Raw genomic sequence first — 24,993 nt, 5'->3', positions numbered from 1 at the left:
TTTCCCTTCTCTTCTATTCCCTCTTCCATCTACAGTCTGTTGTTGTGGACTAGTTCCAGCACTACCTTCTGCTAAAATTTCCTCTAATGATAATACTTCCTTTTCTCCTCGTTTAGCGGAAAAGTTTAATGGATGTGACAGTAATTGATGAAGGCAACTCTTTTGACCATGAGCTGTTGCCACTGATATTGCACTGTAAGATAAGAATACAAATTAGTTACATTGTATTGTGTTACATATTAAAATAATTCTTATTTTGTATACATGAATTGAAAATACATTGTATCACATATCGTATCATTTAACTGTTATCATCAAATTATTTGAATATTTGCTATAATTTTAAAATACTGATTTTAGAAATAAGATTTTAATTAGAATAAGTAGATATACTTTACTCGCCTATAACAACCACGCTGAGCAGAACCAGAATACGAAAATGAATCCTTTATCAAAGTTGATAAGAAAGGTTGAGCACCATGAGCCAAAAGCAGTGCTACCATTTCATAATTGCCAGATGCCGTAGCTGCTTGTAATGGTGTAACTGTGGATTTATCTTCGCTTAGTTTAGCACCACCTTCAACGGCTGCACCCCGTTCTAACAATATTCTAGCAATATTGCAATGTCCTAATAAAGCTGTATAAGTTAAAGCAGTCCAATGTTGTGTTTCTGCATTGAATCCAGTTTGGTTACAACATGTGCTGTTAGAAACGTTACTAGATGCGCATGGCGAACTGGAAGATGAATTTGGAGACTGCACATTTTTTCCCGGTGTCATAACGGATGGCACGATTGGACTTCTAACATTTGATACATTCGGTGTCACTGGGATTTTAGAAGGTGTATTTGCTGATTGCCCAGTGGGTGGAGGTGGACTTTCGATATTCAAATCGGCACCAGCATCTAATAATGCTAGAACAGCGGTTTCATCGCTATTTATACACGCTACCATTAAAGCGGTAAAGCCATTATCGTTCACAGTGTTGATTTTTGTTGACGGTAAAAGAGACATAGCTTGAGCTATTAAATCTGCACGCCCACTTGTTAACATCTTGAAAGCCATGTCCATAGTTAAAAGGCGAACGTATTCGGAGTCATCAATACGTTTCGAGCATACTGAAACTTCCTCGAAGCTGTGAAAGAAGTTAAATAAAAATTGTTTGAAACGTAGAAAATAACAGACGAATATATAAAAGTAGAAAATAAAAATTCAAAAGTTTATAAGGCAAAACAGAACTATGTAATTTTTGTTTTAGATTATTTTTATGTGTACATATTAAAGTGGTAAGATTTTTAAATGATCTACTCTTTTTTTTTATTTCATGAGACATGATGATTAAAAAATAGTAATAGATTGATTTTGATTAATCTTAAGTATGTTTAATTCAATATTACTGACATTATCTGAGTGCAGATTACATGTACAAACATAAAAAATATATACAAACATTGAAAGAAGCTCATAATCATCAATGTTTATGTTAGCTAACGATAAAAAAGACAATCTAGTAGAAAAAATTTATCTCCGGTATAGTTGAATTTTGTTTGATATGTGTCTTTTTATGACCGTCTAAAATCTCACTAAAAAGTGAACATTACACCTTGATACATTTCCTTATAGGATATCCTAGCTTTTTCTATCTGCAAATTCTAATATCTGTTACCATATCGGCCTGACGGGACAATCTACGCCAGGCAATAGCAATCTTGCAGCTTGATTAATGTCATCTTGATCTACGACTAGTCCGTGCCTGTGTTCTGCATGAGCAGTTGCAACTCTGAGCCATTCGACTAATGGTGGAAGTACAACATACGCTCGTTCGTATGCAAGCTCTTGTATTCCAGAACCTCGTTCACCGTGCTCTAACTGTACAAATATAGTTTCGTCAGTTTATATAAAAGAAATAAAGACAATAAAGGTGTTAAGGTAAAAATGAAATGAGCAAACCTGCGAACACCTCATGTAATAAAAGAGAGCATTCAATGCCTTGGTTGTCAAAGGTATAGTTGAACGTCCTGCTTGGGCTACTTTCGAGATTAGATCTATTAGTTCCGACATTGACCCTACGCAGGTAGTTAGGAGCGAAGGTTCTAATGCGGACCCCGCTGCATCTCTCCCGCTACGGGATGACGAGGAGGAATTCAGAGAACTGACACTGGCCCAACGAGGCATAGCAAGTGCACCTACAAACATCATAAATAATGTTATGATCATATGAATGTTAACATCATGAAAGCGTACTATTCAATAAAGCACAAATTTTTGTTTTAATGGATTATCGTCGTGATTACATAATTTAAACCGTAGAAAGGACAATATTATAATAGCCTAAGTAGAAAGTTCAAGATAGGATATAGGAATGGTATCCATGTGACACACAGGTATTCAGGATTAAGTTTAAGTAATTTAATTTTATTGAATGTTTCTAGTGAAAGGAAGTATAACCGCGTCCTAGGTATAAGGGTTTATTGCTCAGAAATTTAACAATTTCGTTATTTCTATTTACAATAGGGTAAGGATTTATTATAAACCCAAGAATTTTTCAGAAATGATAGAGTTATCCAATGTTTCGACTAAATTGGTCGTAAATCCCTACATAATACCATTTGATTGTCCCGTTAATTTATTCTTTCTGCATTTACATTATATTTTACTTATTATTTGTTTCAAAAGCAGATATTTTCCTGGAGATGATTGTGCTTTAATATTTTCTTTAAATTAGAATATTTATTATAACAAAAGTACAAATGCAGTACTAGCAATATGTTCATTGTCTAATGACTTTCTCAATATTAAATTTAATATTATTGATTATTATTATCTATTATTAATATCTTAAATTTTGTAACACTGTACTGTTATATGTTATAATCATTGAATTAATCCACATCATAAACAAGAATTAGCCAATCTACAAATAATTTTCGTGTCACTAATAATATTGAAACAAATTTACAAAAATTTAATAATTGCAAAATATCAGATATCTTATTAATATATATTTAAAAATTGTGGATTAAAAATACACGAATAAAACAAATTGTTGTAATATTTAGTTATTTTTACTTTTTGAATATTATTTTATTTTATGTATAGCTTGTAAAAAATTGGAAATTCGCTTAGATGGTTAATAGAACAATTTGAGTGAACCTATGGTAAATATGAATATTTCCTTTGAACAATGATCGCTCATGTGACATAATTTCTAACTCAAAATAATTTTACCTGACGCTGTTCGACCAGCATTCAGATGCGCGTATGGTTGAAGAAGACCCCATAAATCTCCACTATTTGCGATAGCATGTTCCAACATGGTTGCAGTCAACGTTGTATGCGAATCAGTTGGTATACACTGTAATAATATTTCTTCCAACAGATTTTCGATTCCAGCGGTCAAATATATGGCTGCATACTCGTGTATCATTCTTCCTAGCCGTACATCAGACATCCAGCGAAGAAATCGCCCCACTGGTAGTTGTAGTCCGGATCGAGATGCTTTCGATTGCTTTAGCTGATCGCCAGATACGGCGAACATCGCTGCAGCACGCAAGCACGCCTATAAAAAGAAAATAAGTCGACAAATGTTTGTATTAAATCATTATTAACGATCAATATATTTTAAGTACACATTTCTAATAGCAATAGTTTGAAATTTGTTTGTCGTTCAAAGTCATTAAAGAATAACTCCCTCTGTTATATTCTTAGGATCTAGAACATGAGTCTAAGATGATAAATCCTTGCCTAGTATATATCATTCTGTTTTATCGACTGATTACATTCCTCGAATAATATTGTTATACATGTATAATGTTATTATATATATAATATATTCACTGTAAACTAGAATTTTATATATAAAATTATCATAGAATTAATTATTAAGACATAACAATCTTTATGTCATTATTTATTTTTATATTATCATGTAATTACCTTTTAAATAATTTCCACTAAAAGTAAGACATGTTTAAAACAAAAACATAAAGAAATTAGTCAATGATTGATCTTTCGGACCTTTTAAGCTCCGATTCGAGCACTTATCTCAGTCAATTTTGTCTATATTGAGAGTTATAATAAAGTAAGAGAAATCTTTCACGTCTCGACACATAAAATTATGATTTTTCAATGGTCTTCAGTAGTCAAAACTTGTGAACGCCATTATATTATATTAACTAGTTATTTACATCGTTTCTTAATCAAGAACTCCTTTAGCTACTAAGTTACAAATTTATAAAGACAGACTGATATTTAGATCAATCATAGTCCTTAAGAATGTAAATGGGATATAATGTGCTTCTTTATCTTTAGTAAGAGTGTATTAAGAAATAACGACACCTATGTAAATAAATTATTATGTTAAGATTATTAGCAATGAAAATGATTAATTTATTTGTATTTACCAAGTAATAGATTACTGATCACATCAACAAAATCTCGTGCTCTATTCCACATACCTTGGTGCAAGAGTCTGCCAAGGCCGGGCAGAGCACGATTTTGAACGCACTGTACACTTCGTGCTTACTGCATAGACCAACAGGTTTAGCAAGTCTCTGTGTTTCTCGACCGATTCTGACTAGAGCTCGCTGCAGCAGGTAAGAGAGACGTGGTATCGTCTCCATAGAGACCTGCTCCATGTGCTCCCTAGTGCGACCATTTTGCAACACACGAAGGACGTCGTGGTGCGTCCATGGTAATTGCTGTAACTCTACTAGTCGGTTGTGAGAGTCTACCCAGACGAACTCATCAGCACTGGTTACATTGGTATTTATGGTTTCTAAACTAGAGTGTCTCATCAGCCTCCTTACAGCTGGTTCTGAGCTCTCGGAGCCGCTCAAGGAAGAATAGGTGGAAGATGATTTATGGGAACGCATGGTGAGCTGCTGGATTGCTAGTTTGATATCTTCTAGACCAGAACCTGACCAAGGGACCTGTAACTACAATAAAGTTATTTGATAAAGAAGTTAAAAGTAGTTGATAGTATTCGGAAATATAAAGTTGTAAATTGTATATAATTTGTTAGAAATTTCTGTTGCAGCAAGAAGTGAAGATACTGGAAAACTTCTTGATGTTTGTTTAGTGGCATGAAAGAATAGATTATTTAAATTCAGATTTCTTGGGTCCCATAAAAAAATAGTGATATGCATAAAAAAGTATATATTACGGGACTTTAAAATATTCTTTATTTAAATATTCACTTACAAATCAGATTGTAATAATTGAGAAATGGAGTCAACACTCTTTGAAATCTTTATCGAAATTCATAAATTCTTAAAATGAAGAATGATCTGAAATTAAGAAAATACATACCATTTAAAAACCAATGAAAAAGAAGTATACGTGTTACCTTATCTTGAAATGAATGCAAAGAAATTATATATATTTCCCTTTTACCAAGATATTGGCTTTTAACAAATTATAACAATTTACCCCATAAATACAACTCTTAATTTATTAATATAGTGATAGAATAAAACATTCTCAACTATATAGAATTACTAAGCAACATATTAAAAGAAACAAAACGTGAAGTCCTGCATTGAGTATTATTATTAAAAGCACACCTTAGCAGGTGTAGCTCTATGTCTGTTACGGTTCTGTCCAGATCTATTCCTGCCATTTCTCTGGGTAACTGAGGCCGATAAACGATCGTCTTCTGGTACAGAGTTTAGTTGCTGTGGACTGTGTGCCCTATGGTGACGATGCGGTGGTGAACTACTACTCGTATGCCCACCTGTGTCTGACATGCTTGCGTGTCCGGACGATCGATTCTCATCTGATGAACTATTACCGGTACATTCTGGTCGCCTCTACAAAAGATATTCGTACTTTATATCATTTACTTTTGAACATCATAGTAATGTATTTCTAAATGGTGATGGATGATGAAGAAGACTAGATTGTTGGAGTATTGTGGTATCTTTAGAACCGTATAATGATCGAAATATTGAAACTGAAAGTCGAACGTTGAATTTTATCATCATATTCAAGTTTAATTAACATTAGTTTCTAGGATAAGATGATTGAATGATGTTCTTCTGTTTTAATGTATAACGTGAGCTTTTAATACACGAATAAGAATATTTATAGATATCCACATCTACCATTTTCAATGTCTTATGATAAGCATTTATACGCTGAAAAATATTAAAATTATAAAAAGTATAGAAAGTAAAATAAAAAGGAATTTTTATATACCTGAAGTGCACGAATTTCATGTAAACTAAGATGATGGTGTTGAGAATGATGGGGATGTTGAGGCGTTGGCGTTGGTGCAACGCTATCCGTATCCCTTTCCGCTACCATGTGAACCATATTGTGAACACCGTTTTTGGGCGAACTTTCCGTGAAGTCTTTTGAGTATGGAGGACAATACAATTCACGCCCACTGCCACCAGCCGGTCTAAAAAAGATAATTTTATAAAATTTAAATACTTTTAATAATTTATATTTAAACATCTAATTCTAAAAAATATGAATAATTTTTGTATGACATTCTGTGGAATTAAGCAAACATTTTTAGACCATTTACAATCTTTGAAGGAAAAATCTTGTTTTCATTAAAATTATTCCCTTTTTTTTAGAAAAAATGAACCTTTCTTCTTAAAGAAAAATTAAAAATGAAATAATTTAAGTATCATATCATCCTATAAACAATGCAGTTCCTTTAATAGAAATATTAATTGAAAAGAAATACTTATTTGTTATTAGTTGTTTGATGATGTATTTTTCCTTATATTCTATAATTGTTAGGTATAATTTCTATTGAGTTTGTTGTACGTAACTATTATTTTACGGTCAAACCGCATTACATATAAGATAACTTAATAGATAAAAAAAAGTAAAAAGTAATTATATGATTAAATAGATATACTTAAAATGCACAATTATTATCTATTAATTGCGCGAGTAGAACGTATTTGGGGCCCCGCTAGAAAAATGTTTATTTTCCGTTAATTGTTCAAATAATTTTAGCGATTCTGTGATTATTCTTTCCTATCACATCCTAGAAAAGCGTGTGTAAATAATTTTAGAATAAAAATACTTCCAAATGCAAAACCAGAATATTATGTATTACGGAAAAGCAAAAATCTTTTAACTACTAAGTAAATAAGGGAAGAGTTATAATACAAGATATCAATATAGTGTGAAATATCAAGCGTGATCCAAATACATTTTAGGTACATAAATAAATTTTTTAATATATTTCATTGACATATTTGTTGAAATTGACATAGAATTTCTTTTGAGTACATATCATTTAAAATGTTGTAATATTCTGAAATTTTTACATATAATAACATTTGCTTTATATCTAACCAATATATTATTCAAATTTGTTGTATTTTTATTTATACTATTTGTACGGTAACTCTTACATTATACTTACTGTATCTGTACTTTACATCATTTTATCTTTCATTCATATTCGTCTTTCCAATTGTTTATAATATACATGTAAAATTTTAATTATATAATTTATATTTTACATTCATTGTGGACTTTGGTTATTTTTGTGTAATGTACCAATAAGGGCATAAATCAGCACAATCGATAATTTTAAAAGCTTGTTTATATATAAACTTTATTTCCATTTATTTGATCGATTTGTTAAAAGCGCCCTCTATTCACGAGAATTAGTTCGCGAGGTTGCGCGGTCGATAATAGCAGTCGATATAAATCTATATCTCCCCAGTGTTACATAACCTATAATTGGACACAACCAACGTGATTTCAGTGTACAAATTAAGTGTTATCCGCTGTACAAAACCAACGAGAGATTCACGTAATGGATAAGTATGGTGGAGGATAGATCATGATCTATATGTTTTCATGCATCTCGATTCTGTTTTCTTTGTTTTCTGCAATTGTTTGTCACACAGGGCGTTCGCGAGCTTCGAATTCTTTCTCCACGAGTAAACGACCAAGCATGGAAATAAATTCGGATCGTGTTGGACCCAGAGAAAAGTATCGCGTTCCAAAAATCTACGGTCATCTGCTTGGCGATGTTCTTGAGCCTGTAATTAATCGTAAGAGCCGGTTTTTGCGTAAGCGATGCATCGGAGCTTGCGCATTTTTATCCTACATGCATGGTTTGACGTTGGAATTGAAATTGTTGGAAAAGGTTAAATTCTTGGCTTTTGCTGAAGAGCCAGGTGGATAAAAGGTTAATGGATTAAATAAAAGCAATTTGATTAATGAAAATTTTCTAAGAAATTATATACATTGTTAGATGAATAATGTTGATGTAGCTGTGATATAGGAGAAAGAAGACAAATCAACTTTGGCTAGTTTTCACCTTTAAATCGACGTTTATAAAGGGTTAATGGTGCAAGGAATGAAAATTGATTGTTAAGATTTATTATGAAATTTGTGCAGCTTTGAAAATAACTTGGGCATATAATTTTGTATTGAAGGTTTGTTTGCAACACATACAAATTTCTCATTTTTAAAAATATTCCCCATTTTGTTTTTCACCTGCTTACACGTTATTATGATTAGTATTCTTGTGAAATATATTATATTGTATTACATATCTATACATTAATACACAAATTTTGATATCACAAAAAGGAACATCACTATGTACTTTTGTACTTTTTATAAGTAATAATTTCACAGATACTAATTGATATAAAAGGTTAATGTTCTTGTTAAGAAAGTTTCAAACTTTGATTTATTCTAATAACTATTTTCCTCCAAATTAACTCTCATCTTTCTTGATATTATAGGTGAGTGATGTAAATAAACCCTACTCCTCAAAACCGGTAATATTAACTAGACAGTCTTCACTAAACTATATACTTTTTACAACTGATAATGCCAAAACATAGAAGAAAAGAAAAGCTTGAGTCATATAATAACAGTAAGCTTCCATCTACAGATTTAATGTTCTTTTTCTTCTCTTCTAATACTCATCATCAAGCAAACTAGTCCACCATTCTAAGGTAAAATATTTGATCAAAATTATACTTATTTAACGTTTAAATTACACCACTGCCCATGATATACCACCATTAAAGCAAAGAAGGCTACAGAATAAACATTCCATGTAGAAAATGAATTTGCGTATATAGTGAGTGTAGTTAAAACAATTCAATTTCTTTAGCGACTTTTTCTGTCATCAGAAGTGACGAGAGCCATATGATTGAATCGCGTGACTCACTCCATATAAATTAATATTCGTTGTACGTGCAAGCCCTAGAACGCACCTGCTTTTCACTTGAACTGCACTGCATACGCGTCTTCCGTGCGGCTTATTGCGCCCAGTGGAAATGCGCCATTAATGCAATTACAGATAGTCGAACCAAGGTGTATAGCTACTTATAAACATTTAATTCACTGAAGTTTACCCAATTATGTCTAGTGAAATTTACGCTTTTAGAATCAAGCATCCGATCCGAGCATAAAATTGTGATAAATAACTTATAGAAATTTAGATTTGTTTTGAATTTGAATTGTGAATCATTTTTGGAATTTTAAATCATCGCTATTTTGAATAATCGTTTATTTATTCAGGAATATCTAATTTATTTATACAGCCCACTTATATTAAAAATGAGCTGTGATACTAACCTCATTAGGACTAAAAGAACATATATATATAAAATTTTTTTGTCCAATTTTCTCTAAACCAATTTTTGTATTAATGTATCTTATTCTACGTGTTTTATTATTTTTACATATAAAATTCTATATACATTATTTATTATATTAGTACTGCCCCCATTATCAGATTATAGTTGTAATCTATAAATAAAGCCTATTTCAAAATCTTCTAGGCATCATTTCCTAAATGTAACTCAAATATTCACTCGAAGTTCTAATAATAACTGCCTATTATTATTAATTTAATAATTCAAATTCTCCATAACCATCTATTAAATATCAACATTAACATACAAAAATATCTATTGTTATTCATTTAATAATTCAAATTTTATCCAATGGACCATATCTGACACACCAACCACGCGTCGTCCATCAAACTTTACAATCCATTTCCCGCAATCTCTTATACGTTTGCGCAAAAACCGTTAAGCACCGCGAAGACCGAACCACCGCGTGGTTACGCGAATTCCATGCGCGGGCCCCACGATACACGCTCATTTTTCATCGTCACGGTAAACGCAACACTCGCTTAATTTACCCCCTCAGGCGCCACTGTTGAACGAAGCTCCAGTCTGCCTTGAACCCGCTGTTGTCCCCCGGCAAGGACCAATAATCCTCGACCTGGCTCTCGTCCTCCTCGATCCTCAGCACGTCCTCTCTACTGGGGCTGACGTTCACCACGATTTCGTGCGTGACCTTGACGTCCTCGTTCTCTACCAAGCCCACCGTTGACCGTTGCCTCTCATTTTGCCCTTTTTCACCACATCTTCCATCCTCTGATTCATCAAATTTTTCTTCCCTTTTCAAATCTATCATCTTCGACTCGTCTTTAGTTGTAAGCTGAGAAGAAGCTTCTTTGTAATTGAGCCTGTTATTCTGCCTCTGATTAGTGTCACCGAAATATATCACAGTTTTATGAGCCACGTCTTTATCGGCTTTTCTAATATTCCCGCCGGCCATTGGCGTCACTGTGTGACCCTCTACTTCCGGCCTGTAACTAATATCGTCTACCGCAGCGCCATCTCCGTGATCACGCGCTGACCGAAGCACGTCATTACTCGTATTTATCCATTCTTTGGACGGAGATTTGTTCGTGAAATGCAAGGCGCGACGTAGGATAAAGTTCGCGCCTTCGCGGCGAGGTGGAGCTTTTAGGTTACCCGGCATTTTGCAGTTGGTTAATTCACGGCATATCACACACCTGCAATCCTTCTCATTGCATAACCTCCGTTTTGTTGATGGCATGTCATTCAATGCTTTCGCATGAGCGCATCTTGTAGGAAGTTTTTGTTAATCGTTTAGTCGAGGAAAAGTTTAATGATGATCCAAGAGCGTGGTTTGTGACCGGAAACAAGAAATTCTAAGTATAGTGGTCATTGGTTGCTATCTCAGAGGATATCCGCTCACTGGCTGCTTTTTGTCAGTTGTAGAAGAATAATTCTGACTATTGAGATGATGAAATATTTCCCTTAATCCAAAGGAAGTCTGAAGTGGCTGAATTATTTGCTGGTAACAGTGGTCCATATGAGAAAAATTGAGCGTAATAGTTCTGGGTCGTTTAGAAAGAGTGAGTGAGAGGAAATAAGTAATTTTTCAAAGACTTGAACTTGAAAATTTGTTTGTACAAAGGTACACTATTTAAAGAGTTCACTGAATCAGTGATATATCATTAACAAACTTCACTAATATTTAATATAATATTTATATATTCACTAATACTTTCATTAACTATTTCAGGTTGAATTGCATATATTAACATGTATTCTTCAACATTAAAGCAATATTTGCGTGAAGGATATTTGTGAAATCCTCATGTTTCCTAAATTTGTATAAACAAAATTAGACTGAATTATAATAAGTATCATAATCCTATATCTAATTTAGGAATTTAATATGCTTCTATAATGATATAAAACACATCCAGTGACGTTTATGTATAGTGTAGTCATTGAATGAATTTAAACATTTCATTCGACTAGATATAAAGATTGGAATCCATTTCAGAAAATCATTGCTTCGTAACATACATATGTCTATCAAATCTGCTCATAAAAATCACAGACAACTTCGAACTACAAAATCCCTCTTAGTCCATATACAACTAAAATCAGGAACAATGAATTGCTCGATTTTCTTCGATTAAAATTCAGATTCACAGAAAGTCCATCTAAAATTCGATTCGTTTGTCGATCGTCAACTGAAACATCCGGCATTAATAACTGAAATCGTTAAAAGAAGGTAACATCAAATTTTATCCCATTCCTAGTTTTACCATCTGCCGATAAATTTATTTTAGTACTGGACTGATACGTTTCATGTATAATCAACTAAATCGCGTTCAAAGAGCAGCGAATCACCGCGGAGTAGTCGACGTTGTTCCGCGTGGTTTTTGCCTCATCCCCGTTCTGGCACGCGACTGAAAACACTATGGTCCGAAGCGACGGGATCAGCAGGTGAAACGCGTGCACTTCCTCCACGAACCGCAATGTCGGAGAATAGAGCACGGCTCCCGTATCACTTTCCTTTCGTTGCATCTCTCTCCTCCTCCCCCCACCCCTTGGTACGGTCTGACTGCACGTAACAGTATCACAAAAGCGGGAGCTTCGACGATTATCGCGTGAGAACGTTTTTCTTTCCCTTTTTTTTCGTTTACTCTTCATGTTTTATCTTTTTGCCAATGGAGTTGGCCAATATTGACACGATTATGCGCATTGCCATAGTATGGTTTCAGTACCAAGGGAATCAGATACAAATTGTGTTTATAACGAAATTTACTTTATGTTCATTTTTAGGTTAAGTATGGTAATATGAAAGAACGGCGAAGAACGATTGTACGAATCAATTTAGAGAAGGGGTTACGAGCTTCCTTTTGATGTTTTCTGGCATAGTTCTGATGAATCTTTTCTGATTATGGATCCTGTATTTGTAATAACGAAATTTTAAAAACAAAAATACTGCGCTTTTTTCACTTTTTTAAAATAAGGTACAGCATGCGTTTGCTTATTACATAAGACTTATTCAAGATGATTTTTTTATATAATTGAAATATTCGTTGCAAATTATGTACTCAAATAATTTTCAGGATAATTAAACTCTATTAAGAAATAATTCCGAGAAGAAGAACAAAAAATACTGAAGTAATACTTAAACAACGTTTATAGTATTAAATAATGCTTAAAGATCTCGTACAGTGTTTAAAGTATGAGACTGTTACCAAACAATGTTGGTACCTTTTGAATGTCGCTCAAAATATCCAAATACCTTTAATGTTTGATCGAACAGTCGATTCCAATATCTCAAATCTCCAACGGTTCACGAAACTTTCCCATAGTTACAGAATGTAAACTCGTGAGAGATTTGATCCCCGCCCGCTCAAAGCCAGTCCATTTCTGACCGGTAGAAATTTCGTTATCCAAGAATTCATGAGAAACTGTACGAAATACTTGCACAGAACGCCAAACATAGGATACAAGAGACCAATTACGTGCATTCACGCTCGCGACTTTCACCGTCTCTGCTCTGTGGAAAATTGATTTCAAATGAAATATCTACAATTTCTAGCAGCGTCCAGTAACCTATCAGGATTCATTCGCTGATTACTTTATGAAGATCATTTTATATTTCAAACGATTCTATCCTTCCACTATAGTCGACTGTGAAGTTGCATGAAGATTTATTATGCTATTTCATAAAATTACCCAGTCATCTATATCGTCTCTTAAAAGAAATTACGGATAAGTAAGACTGAGACTTACGTTCAGCAATGAGTACTAAGATGATTTTTTTCAGGAAAAGAAGCTGTTGTCATTTGACTGGATAAATCAAGTGATCTTAAAAGAATTGAACATTTACTAGATCTCTCTATTTGTATCACTATTCAGAAAGGACATTTTAAAAGAAGTAAAAGTTACGAATAAACAATGATAAAGGATTTTACATAAAATTACTTTGCGTGTTAAACAATCCAATCTATTTACTTCATCTGCAACTATTTGAAACACATACAATATGATAATATCAACGCGCAACGAGATTATGAATCATAAGTGAACAAGAGTAATAGAAGCAGTAACAAGTGGGTTAATAAACAATTTCACATTAAATCACTTTACACTACAATTAATTCCCTCTTTCTTCTCACTCGTGCCTCTTTCAAGTTTATAAATCACAATATGTTTCAGATAAACTGTACAGCAGTATAATCGTAACACTGATTAGTAATTTCATGCCAAACTAATTTACATTTCAAATGATTCCATCTGTCCACTTAATTCTAAATCACTTGTAAGTCACGAAACTATTAAGATTGATCATAACCTCAATCACGTATGAACAAAAATACCGGTAATAGTAAGGACGAAAATGAATACACGGGACACGAATTTATTGGAGTTTGCAATAGTAAGAACTCGTAATAGAACGAGATAAAACGCTCGGCGTTCCACTTTAATCCGCGATCGGCGTATCACGCACGCGTCGCCAGTTTCTTGTCCCGCTCTGTAGCGTGGTTAAGTGCTGGCTGCCACTTGTAAACTGTTACGCTCTTTTCACCGGACAGAGAGCGTAGGAAACGGGAGAGTGCAAACGAACAGTATCTTTAGAAGCCCCACCATATACATACATATGTATATACATATATAGTACATGTACAGACAAGTTTGCATTTGTTTCAGGGGAGAGTTTCCGGCGACCATCCTACTTCCTATGGCCGTGTACTCGAATCACCCTAACCACGTCCCGTGACGATTCTTGAACACGTCGTTTTCTTTTTCCTTCCTTTCATCGCAGTCGGCCAGTCCCTTTTCTATGCAAAATTTCATTTATCGCAATCGAAGGGCGTAAACTGCTAACCGGTGAGGTTAGGAAACAAAGTTGTTGCATGCAGGTATATACATATGTGTATGGATGGAGGAAAGGAACGTTCTGTGAATGGCTTTAATAATTTTATGACAAGGATCGTAGGATTTTTTAGGTAAATGTAAAATATTCCAATATATTTGAAATCTAAATTAATTGAAATTTTGAGTATTTAAATATATTTGAACATCCATAAAACTGCAATTTAGTAAAACTTTAGAGAGAATTGAATTGAACTGAAGCAATTGAGCCAATTACCAGAAGTTCTAACAATTTTAAATCAATAAATATCATCACCACCAATAAATTTAAATATGTGAAGTTGTATCATTCACATTTTAAAGGTCGTATAGAGAAGAAAATAGTTAAAGAAAGCAGGTAGATAGTGTCACCAGTTTCCGGCACTCTTTTACAATAGTAAGGAAGATTCTCAGGAGTTTTCCAAGCATCATTAGTCGAGGATGCAGAGAGTATAATGCGGAAGGTAGACAATTAAGGAAGCCACAATTAATAGAAAATACTGTTATCAAAAAATACCATGGCCCTTAAGTTTTCTCTATTTTTATTTTACAAAAAGTTTTCTAATTATTCCTGTTTACAAATACTCATTTTCAACAAATTGTCTAAAGAAAAGTATGCCAAACGTTCAACATTTTCAGTACATATTAAAGCAGATAAAATATGAGCACAGACTCAGAGTTATATATTTCTCATATCTTTTAATATTGAAAAATTGTTAAAAAAATTGAGATTGCAATTCAAATGTAAAAAGAGCAAGAAAATAATTACTTTACATTGTTGGAGAAACAATAAAGTTCAATATGAACGAACGAATCATAAAACGTTCTAATTGATCACGAATAGCGTTGTTCCCGTTGAAATACGTCCATGATAAATTCGCGTGAAAGTCATAAGGTAATTTTACTCCCTAGACAAACCGGTCTTCGTTTTTTCCCCCCTTTATGAACTGCATTCTACATGTACGAGAACACAGGCTGCACATAGTATTATTATTAAGCTCTGTTAACGTTAATCCCGTGTTTGGAAATTGTACATGATACTGCCTTTCGAATGGCAGTACATCGATTCGCACGATGATTTTTCGATTGGACAGCGATCCATTACAGTTTCTTTTATTGGTGGAACATTTATGTTTTTACTTCCTTATTTTCTTAAGTCTGTATTTTAAACTGAATAAATTTAAAACTTTTAACGAATTAAATTTATTAACTAAAAATTATTTAAATATTTCCTGGTCTTTTCGATTTTTAAAATTTATATCAACTTTAATAAATAATTTCTTTATTATAATAGTTAATTTGTAAATATCTTGGTAAATGAAATATAATATAGTTAACTGGAAAACTATAATTGAATCTGTTTGTTATTGTAAAATAAGACATATTTTAATGAGAACTTTAGTTATCAGATAATTATTTAGATTTTTAATATTAGATACAAATAATATGTAACTTAATACCATTATAAATACTACACAAAAATCCAAAATGAAATATATACAAAAAACATAAATTATATCATTAATTTTTAAACAAATAAGAATCCTAAAGCAGAGAAAGTAAAAGCATAACATGAAAAAAAAATATTAGAATGAAAAGAAAAGAAATTATAAAACCATCTCAATTCATCTTCTTTTTTTAGTTACATTCTTTTCACAGTTACATTCCTTCAAGAGAACTGTATAACTCTTCATTCATAAATTCACTTTCGTCTCATTGAAACAACGCCATCTTTCTCCTGCATATCGTATGAGCCACTAATTAAAGGCCAATTAAATTTATCTGAATTATCGGTTCTTTGAATTCATCTTGAATGAACAAACGGGACATTTGCCCTCATCGTCTTATTCAGAGTGGATATGCCCTTTCCGAGAACAGAAGCAGCGACGGAAGTCTTTAATCTACATGTATAACATACCGCACCCTCTACAAGTAAGATTTTGCAAAGCGGAGTTCAAGGCGTATATTGTTCGTGCTCATCTGCCGAAACTCCGGTGTCAAGGGCGACAACCATTCCGGAGGATATTAAATTAATTACCGAACCATGTCTTCCTCCAGGGCATGAAAATGCGTTGTAGACTATAATTGTAACAAAAATTATGGTTGCGTCATGTTTACTTAATACTTATATTAGAAACTATCCTAGTTTTCCTGCTTAGTTTGTATCTAATAAATGGGTCACTCTATACAAGTATATGTTACAGGAAATAAAATATCAAAGGCTTTCACAATTTTATAATTTTCAAGAAGATGGAAAGACAGATAGTTTATACTGACTAAAGATAAACTGATTTATTGAACAATTGAATTGAAAAGTTCTTAGTTTATAAATGGTCATAAAATTATAAGCAACTAAGAATTAAAAATTATAAATATAAGTGAAAAAAATTGAACATAAAGGATGTTATTAAATATCACATTATTACAATTCTTACTTTTTTTTCACTTTTTTGTAAATATTCACAATATTTTGATGGTTAATAATATTAAGATTTTACAGCCCTGTACTCTTCTTCATAAACCTTGGCATAAGAATTTTTCTAATTGATAATGTAACTAAGACAGCTGTTTTCTAAATGTGTTATTCATTACTCTGTTCCTGTTTCTTCAGAACTTAAATTCATTTAAAGTTTGAGTCACTCATTCAGTAATTAAGAATTGAGTGTGATTCATCCATTCATTCACTAACTGAGGGCTAAGGTCATCTTCAAATTAAATAACCTACAATACATAGTGTCTCAGAAAGGAAGTCACAAATTTCAAATAATGTTTATATTGCAAAGTTATGCACTTTGAAACAAATTCCGATTTTTTCATAAATTTTTACCGAATTTTTAGTTTTTTCAATTAATCCTGTAAACATTTGGACTGAAGTAGTAATGTTACATTAAATTACAAACTTCAGTAAGTGTTCTAGAAGTCTTTCAAATTTTCTGAAAGCTTAGAACAACAAAAAAGTTGTCTGGGCCCAGTGTGAGGTTATGTACTATTACTTTTTATGTACTAGTCATTAGTATCATCCTGAAATAAAACACAGTTCCGACATTTTACATACTTATTTTTCAAAAAAGTACTGCGTACATTATTAAATAAGAAGGATAAATAAAATAAAAAAGATAAAAAGAGAATCATTTCCTGGCGAAGTAGGAAAGTAAACAGAAGAAGACTAATAAAAAATAAAAAATAGAAAGTTTGGTATATCAGTGGGTTAATGTATTTGATAACAATTGAAAATGAGATAAAATGTAATGGATGATATTGCCTCATCAAATTCAAACGCTGGAGAAACGACATTCCATATACACCAACCTTCACGCGGTCGAGTTTAACACAATTAAATCTACTCCCCGACTAACTCTCATTCTCGTAACAATACACTTTCCACTTTTATTCGATTCACCGGTGAACAGAGACGAGCATCATCGGCTCTCACTTTTCATCTCTCACCTTTGAATTTCCTTTCGTTCATCGGCTAATCAACCGATCAACTCGCTCCGTATACTTCTTTCCCGCTTTTGTCAAGGATCCCCCCCCCCCCCCCGTCCTTCCATTCTAATGTTAGGCGGCGAAATAGAAATTCTGAAGAATTTCGCGCGATCGTGTGAAAGGAGAGTTGCGGACTCGTTTAATTAGTTATCTGAAAGCAGAAGGAAACGGGACGGGGAGGAAAATATTATCTGGGAACCGGGTGATCGCGATAATAATGCGCGTGAGAGGATGCGCGCCGATGCTTAGTCAGATCTGGTCGAGATATTTAGGTTAACGGCTCCTTTCCCTTCCTTCCTCTTTTCATCACGCACGGCCGATCATAACCGTCCACCGACGGTATTGAATTGATTTTGACCCGTATTCTTTTCACGAAACAGTGGCTTTACGAATGCTTCTTGGAAGTTTAAAATTAGTGCTCGAACTTGACCTTGCGTCTAATTTTACCACTTCGAGTGGAACTTCGATATATCGAATGCGACTTCTCGATCGTCATTTCACTTTGCGACTTCGAGTCTCACTTTCACGAATTCGAGTGTAACTTCACGAAACGTGGTTTCACTGCGTGTACTAAATAGTAAACGGTTAATGTACCACGTAGTATGCACATATATATGTACATATATAAGCATATCATAATCGTGGTATCGCTTAAAGTTGTTTACACCGTAATTGTGTTACATAATACAACGTAACTCAAGAAACTCAACTAAAAAGGCAAGTGCTTACGAACTCGCATACATATGTAAGGATATACTCTGAGCCGATTCTTATCTTTTTATGGCCACTGGTCACTAAAGTTTCGATTCACATAGGCTTCGATCTCATTTAGATAACTACAAAACGTGTTCCGGTGCTCTTAATATTTGAATATAAAATATAATTCTAATTTTTTATTAATATGATTATAGGCATTACGCAAATAGGATTTCGTTAAACACCCGTACATATTAACTAGTCTAAAAGGATTGTAAGGAAAATTCAGTAATGATGAAAAAGCTTAACAATATTCTCGAAGAAAAGATATTTGGTTTATCATTTATATCTTGTCAATTCTTTTATTTACATTTGCTTCTGTTACTCATACAATTTTTGTAATCTTTTTACGACATTTTTTAATTCTTTTCTTCTTTTCTGTTGAATCTATCCTCGATATAGGTTCCACGTATTGTGTTGCACCCTGTACGTAGACAGTAGTGTATTTCAATGGAACGGGATCCGGAGGAGAGTCGCGTCACCGTAAATCGGTCAGCTACAGGGACGGGCTTTCTCTTCGATAACCCTCGATAACCCTGGCTCGACACGCGGGATATTTTGCGCTTGCGCATCTTCGTCGTTCGCTCGCGTGCGCGCGCACCTCGCGTCTCACGATTCATTGATACTCTACCAGCAATTTGTCCCCTTGGCTGTTTTATGGAGAATCGTACTTAATTGCACGTCAACGTGTCCAGCAGCTGATTTAAGATATTTGATGTTTAAGAATATCTTATAGAAGCATTGTAAATAATGAAGAATGATAATTTGAGAATACAAAATATAATTTGATTGGTTGGAGTGGATACAGAATGATAATAAATTATGTAAGCTGTTTTTTTATGAAATTGTATTTCAGATATGTTCTAGATGTAATATCGATAAATAGTTATGTCTACACAGTTACACCAAGTATAAAATATTGAAAAATACTGGACTGAAGTTACGATAAAAGGATTTGCAAGTAAAAAGTTTCAAATTAACCAAATGACTGTAGGATACACAGGGTGTTTTATCCAAATCAATTTTTATAATTTTCTGTGAAATGTCGATAACATAAATGTTTCAAAGTTTAATAATCTCTTTAAAATTATATTCATAGTCTCTAACCAAGAACAAAACAGCATAGATCATACTTCCAGTTTCATGTAGTTTGCAATGTACTTCACGTTCAAGGTATAGTTTATTCTCAGCGAATACCATATACAATGCAATTTTCTCAAAACAGAGATATCGAGTTATCTATCAACCACGTCAGAAATAAATTTCGACTTTTTACAGGGCTGACAAGGATAGAGGTGTGCAAGGGAAAGGGATGAAGGTTACTCGTTTACCGTGCGCTTCGTGAAGCTTTCCGTTGATTTAATAAATAATTCCGCTTGCTTTCGAAGGAGCTTAGAGGATGCGCGTCACCTCACCTCCTTATCCTCGACGATGATCATTCTCATACCATAGGGATTGCATTCGTGCATTCCACGATGCTCATACGTACGATTACAGCGAAAGATGACTGGCGTATTTTTTGCGGTCGTTGACTCGTTCGAAATACAACGTGTCCGTCGTTTAAGCTTCTTTTAAACTACCTTACACACATGCAACCACGTGCCTTTATAGCTTCATACGCAGTTTCTTGTGTATGTTTGTGGTAAATGCTTTTGTTGTGTGTATTATATGTGGCTACGGTGATTTACGCTACCACGTGCCAAATTAATCTTTCGTGGCTATAGTTGCATGTTTAGTATACATTGGATAGTAATAGAGTACTGTGTAGGTATGATTGTTGCGCGGTTGATTGGTTAGAAGGTTCGAGTAGTCGAGTAATTTAGGGTTAGGTTAGGTGTTAGTACTCGTTTATCCCTATTGTTAATTAAATATTTTACGTTGAAACTAAGATTTGTTACCGACTGCATTTTTCCTGGGACAGATACTAAAATGCATGCATTTAAATGAACAAAATTAATCATAACGTGTCATGAAAAGTTCGAAGCTCAATTATACACTGCAAGTCTGTAAGAAATCACAATCTACTTGCATGAAATTTGTACCTGAACTTTTTTCGAAACGAATTCTAAACTCAAATCGCTGATCGTTCTCATGTAGGAAGCTATTTTTAACCGAATATCGGGACAAAATCGAGAGGAATACGATACGCAATCGATAATTTTAATGTTACGCATCGATGGACAATTATTATCGATTATAATTCGGTGTCATACATATTGATAAGACCGCGATGGACCGTGTTTTACATACGAATCACCGAGCGTGCACACGACACGCTCACACGCCTGAATACCAATGAACCAATGCGTACACAGAATCTCGAAGCAAAACTCCTGCCCGACCTAGAAATCTTAACCTTCATGTCACGAAACGACTGCCTTTTGAAAATCAGGCAAACTTTTTCACGTGCTTTATGTTTCTGCTTTCTTTCCTTTTCTCTTGCTTTCAGTAATCATACTTTTATAGAGGAAAGTTAATTTATTTAACAAAAATTAGATTGCTTATGTACAATTAAGCTAATGAAAAGTTCACTTAGAAAAATGCATTACTGTTCGAAGGTGTGAAATTACATGCAATTTTACAAAAATTAAAGTAACATTTTGCTTAATGTTAAGTTGTATGTATTTCTAAAGCTTGAGAACTTTGCAAGATATGCAACAAACTTTTGGAAGATTAAATACACAAATGATATACAATGTTTTAGACAGGACATATACAAGAATATGTATAAATGTAATATAAAAATTATTATTTTATATTAGTTCTATTCATTGAAAAGTATTACTTTATATCCAGAGGTATCTTTAAATTATCTTTCTATACTATCTGTTAACAATATTAACGTTCCTATGAAAGTAAAGGGCAGCAGGTTACATTATTACGTTAATATATTAGATCTTCCTCTGTGAAAGTTCGTGAAGCTTCGTTTCCACGTCACGAACAACTATGAGGATCTTAAAAAACTAACTGGACAACAGTTTATTTACATTTGATGTTAGTTATCGTGTACGAGCCCGTTACGTGTACACACCGGGTGAACGAACTTCGAAAATTTGTGGGCCTATTACGTGAACCCTTAAATTTCAGTGCCTATTTGTATGCCGAACAGATTTCTGAGGGGCCGATGCCGTGCTGCGCGGCATGGTGTCGATGGAACTAAATGATGGGGAAAGGGAGGTGTGTCTTACGAATATATGCTCGTTCGACATCGTTAATCGAATCGGTCGTAATTACGTACATCGTAAATTTTAATGATCCTTAATCGGATCGGCAAGTGGACTGGCTTCTTTTAACGGTGATGTTTTGAGATCCCGCTAAACATTGGACCAAAAAGACAATCTGCACTGTATGTCCGAGAACAAAGGCCCTTGAACTCGGTGGTTCGGTAAATATTGCGGGAAAAGTATCGGTTAATTCCTGAAAATAATGTTCTTCAAGCAGGGACACTCGAAAATTCGAAACTGCTGTATTTATACTTGAATATCGAACAATTATTCTCAATAAATATTCAGTAATCATACTTTTATAGAGGAAAGTTAATTTATTTAACAAAAATTAGATTGCTTATGTACAATTAAGCTAATGAAAAGTTCACTTAGAAAAATGCATTACTGTTCGAAGGTGTGAAATTACATGCAATTTTACAAAAATTAAAGTAACATTTTGCTTAATGTTAAGTTGTATGTATTTCTAAAGCTTGAGAACTTTGCAAGATATGCAACAAACTTTTGGAAGATTAAATACACAAATGATATACAATGTTTTAGACAGGACATATACAAGAATATGTATAAATGTAATATAAAAATTATTATTTTATATTAGTTCTATTCATTGAAAAGTATTACTTTATATCCAGAGGTATCTTTAAATTATCTTTCTATACTATCTGTTAACAATATTAACGTTCCTATGAAAGTAAAGGGCAGCAGGTTACATTATTACGTTAATATATTAGATCTTCCTCTGTGAAAGTTCGTGAAGCTTCGTTTCCACGTCACGAACAACTATGAGGATCTTAAAAAACTAACTGGACAACAGTTTATTTACATTTGATGTTAGTTATCGTGTACGAGCCCGTTACGTGTACACACCGGGTGAACGAACTTCGAAAATTTGTGGGCCTATTACGTGAACCCTTAAATTTCAGTGCCTATTTGTATGCCGAACAGATTTCTGAGGGGCCGATGCCGTGCTGCGCGGCATGGTGTCGATGGAACTAAATGATGGGGAAAGGGAGGTGTGTCTTACGAATATATGCTCGTTCGACATCGTTAATCGAATCGGTCGTAATTACGTACATCGTAAATTTTAATGATCCTTAATCGGATCGGCAAGTGGACTGGCTTCTTTTAACGGTGATGTTTTGAGATCCCGCTAAACATTGGACCAAAAAGACAATCTGCACTGTATGTCCGAGAACAAAGGCCCTTGAACTCGGTGGTTCGGTAAATATTGCGGGAAAAGTATCGGTTAATTCCTGAAAATAATGTTCTTCAAGCAGGGACACTCGAAAATTCGAAACTGCTGTATTTATACTTGAATATCGAACAATTATTCTCAATAAATATTTATCTGAGATAATAATCAGATTAGGATTCTTTTCCTGTTAAATATCGCGTTTGGGTAATAGCTCTTGATAGCAGTTTAAGGTAAAAATGAAGGATAACATATTTGATGCAACTTTGTTTCTCTGGGTCACTTGAAAGTCGACTAATCACAGTGGTTCATGTCGTTCCTGTTGAGCTACCATTAACCCTTTGCAGTACAATGACGAGTCTAACTCATTACGAACTCTTCGTGTCAAATTTCGAGATATACTATACTAATCATGCGAATATAATTATATTTCACGCGTCTTAAGATGCACAGAATTCGAAGAATTTCTCCAATTCTTACCCAATCTTATCGTCCATGAAACAGGTATATAGTGGGTAATTAAAATTAAATACCTACTTCAGTGTATAATTTGTAATAATTAAGTCATAGTGCAAGAGGCTAAAAGAAAGTATGTTATTATCAAGAAGTATAATGGTCTTGGAATTTTGAAAATTACGAAGATAAAGGATCACTTTTCTAAGTAGCAGATTCGTAACTACCATAATTTTCTATTTTAATTTATTTTTGATAATACCTTTTTGAGGATAATATATCCTGCACGTTGACTTCTAAGTAATTAAATTGTAGTAAACTATATTAAATTGGTTTACAACATCTTCAGTGTTTTAAATACTTATCGTCATTCCCATTCGTGGTTTCGTATGATAAATCCTGTCTTCTTGAAAACGTGAACGTTCTAGGTTTCCCCAACATTACAGGGATCTGATGACACATCGATACTGACTCACTATTATGTTCTCAGGGAATCCATACTCATGTTACAGAACATGGATAGTTAACCATAATCTCACACTCGATTGACCAATTAAAAAACAGTGGATAGTGTTTGGAAAAACCCTACAAGATCAAAAGATCAAAATCACTATCTAGGAATTTTTACATAAAATTTACATAAAACCTATGATTTCCATAACCATATATTATATTAACAAATAATAGATCATACATGAATTACATAGTAAGGGTTTACAAACAATTTAGCAGGTGTTCTATGTTCAAATTATAAATTTACCCTCAACTTGCAACAAACTATTATTAGTTTGCCGCCATAGTTATCAGCGCCATCTGAACAACAGTCTAATAACACTACGGATGACTAGAAGAATCAAATATGAATTCTGTTAATGATTTAAGAATTTTGATGATGATAATATCGCTACTCTATTATTTATTAGCTTACATTTCAGAAATTTGCAAACCACTATCGAAAATATTAACAAAAAGATAGTCATTGTAGTGCAGAGCAATAGTTAGTTTCGTGTCGGAGGTCAACGTTCCCAGATTCCCGGGCAGTTTTAATCGATCCTTATCGGGGCTAGCGGATCACCGGGAACGCGACCATTAATCAGATCTTCGTTAAGATCGATATCGATTACAGAGGTTCCCTGGTGGATCAGCGACTGGGTTCACAGAAAATAAAAGAACACTCACCGACGTGGCTTGGGTCGCAGTATCTCGTGACCGGAATCGGATATGCAGATACTCAGGCTCAATGGTCCCCCATAGTGTTCTGGAGGCGCACCGGTCTGGACGGTCTGCTGCTGAGGACTGGATATACTACCAGAACCGGAAGTGCCGGTCAAAAACAGCGGCTGCTGCCCGCAACCGTCCATCGTAGCACGCTCGACGTTCATTGTGCCTCC

General features: G+C 33.8%; 1 protein-coding gene across 1 annotated transcript in view; it reads right to left on the bottom strand.

Annotated features, from left to right (window-relative positions):
* Positions 1 to 24,993, bottom strand: part of LOC108555141 (ankyrin repeat and BTB/POZ domain-containing protein 2) — a 26,402-nt gene extending 1,409 nt beyond the window's left edge. Inside the window, exons 1-10 of the mRNA XM_017910673.1 lie at positions 24,782 to 24,993; positions 10,150 to 10,812; positions 6,198 to 6,402; positions 5,564 to 5,809; positions 4,457 to 4,936; positions 3,228 to 3,558; positions 1,950 to 2,185; positions 1,666 to 1,868; positions 403 to 1,134; positions 1 to 193 (exon numbers count right to left, since the gene is read on the bottom strand). Of these exons, the coding sequence (XP_017766162.1) occupies positions 1 to 193; positions 403 to 1,134; positions 1,666 to 1,868; positions 1,950 to 2,185; positions 3,228 to 3,558; positions 4,457 to 4,936; positions 5,564 to 5,809; positions 6,198 to 6,402; positions 10,150 to 10,812; positions 24,782 to 24,984 (3,492 nt within the window). The 5' untranslated portion in view covers positions 24,985 to 24,993. The remainder of the gene's footprint in view (positions 194 to 402; positions 1,135 to 1,665; positions 1,869 to 1,949; positions 2,186 to 3,227; positions 3,559 to 4,456; positions 4,937 to 5,563; positions 5,810 to 6,197; positions 6,403 to 10,149; positions 10,813 to 24,781) is intronic.

Source organism: Eufriesea mexicana, unplaced genomic scaffold (assembly GCF_001483705.2).
Source record: "Eufriesea mexicana isolate 0111107269 unplaced genomic scaffold, ASM148370v2 scaffold76, whole genome shotgun sequence".
Taxonomy (NCBI): Eukaryota; Metazoa; Arthropoda; class Insecta; order Hymenoptera; family Apidae; genus Eufriesea; species Eufriesea mexicana.
Note: the sequence above shows the minus strand (reverse complement) of the source record. Positions and strands in the feature narration are given on the sequence as shown.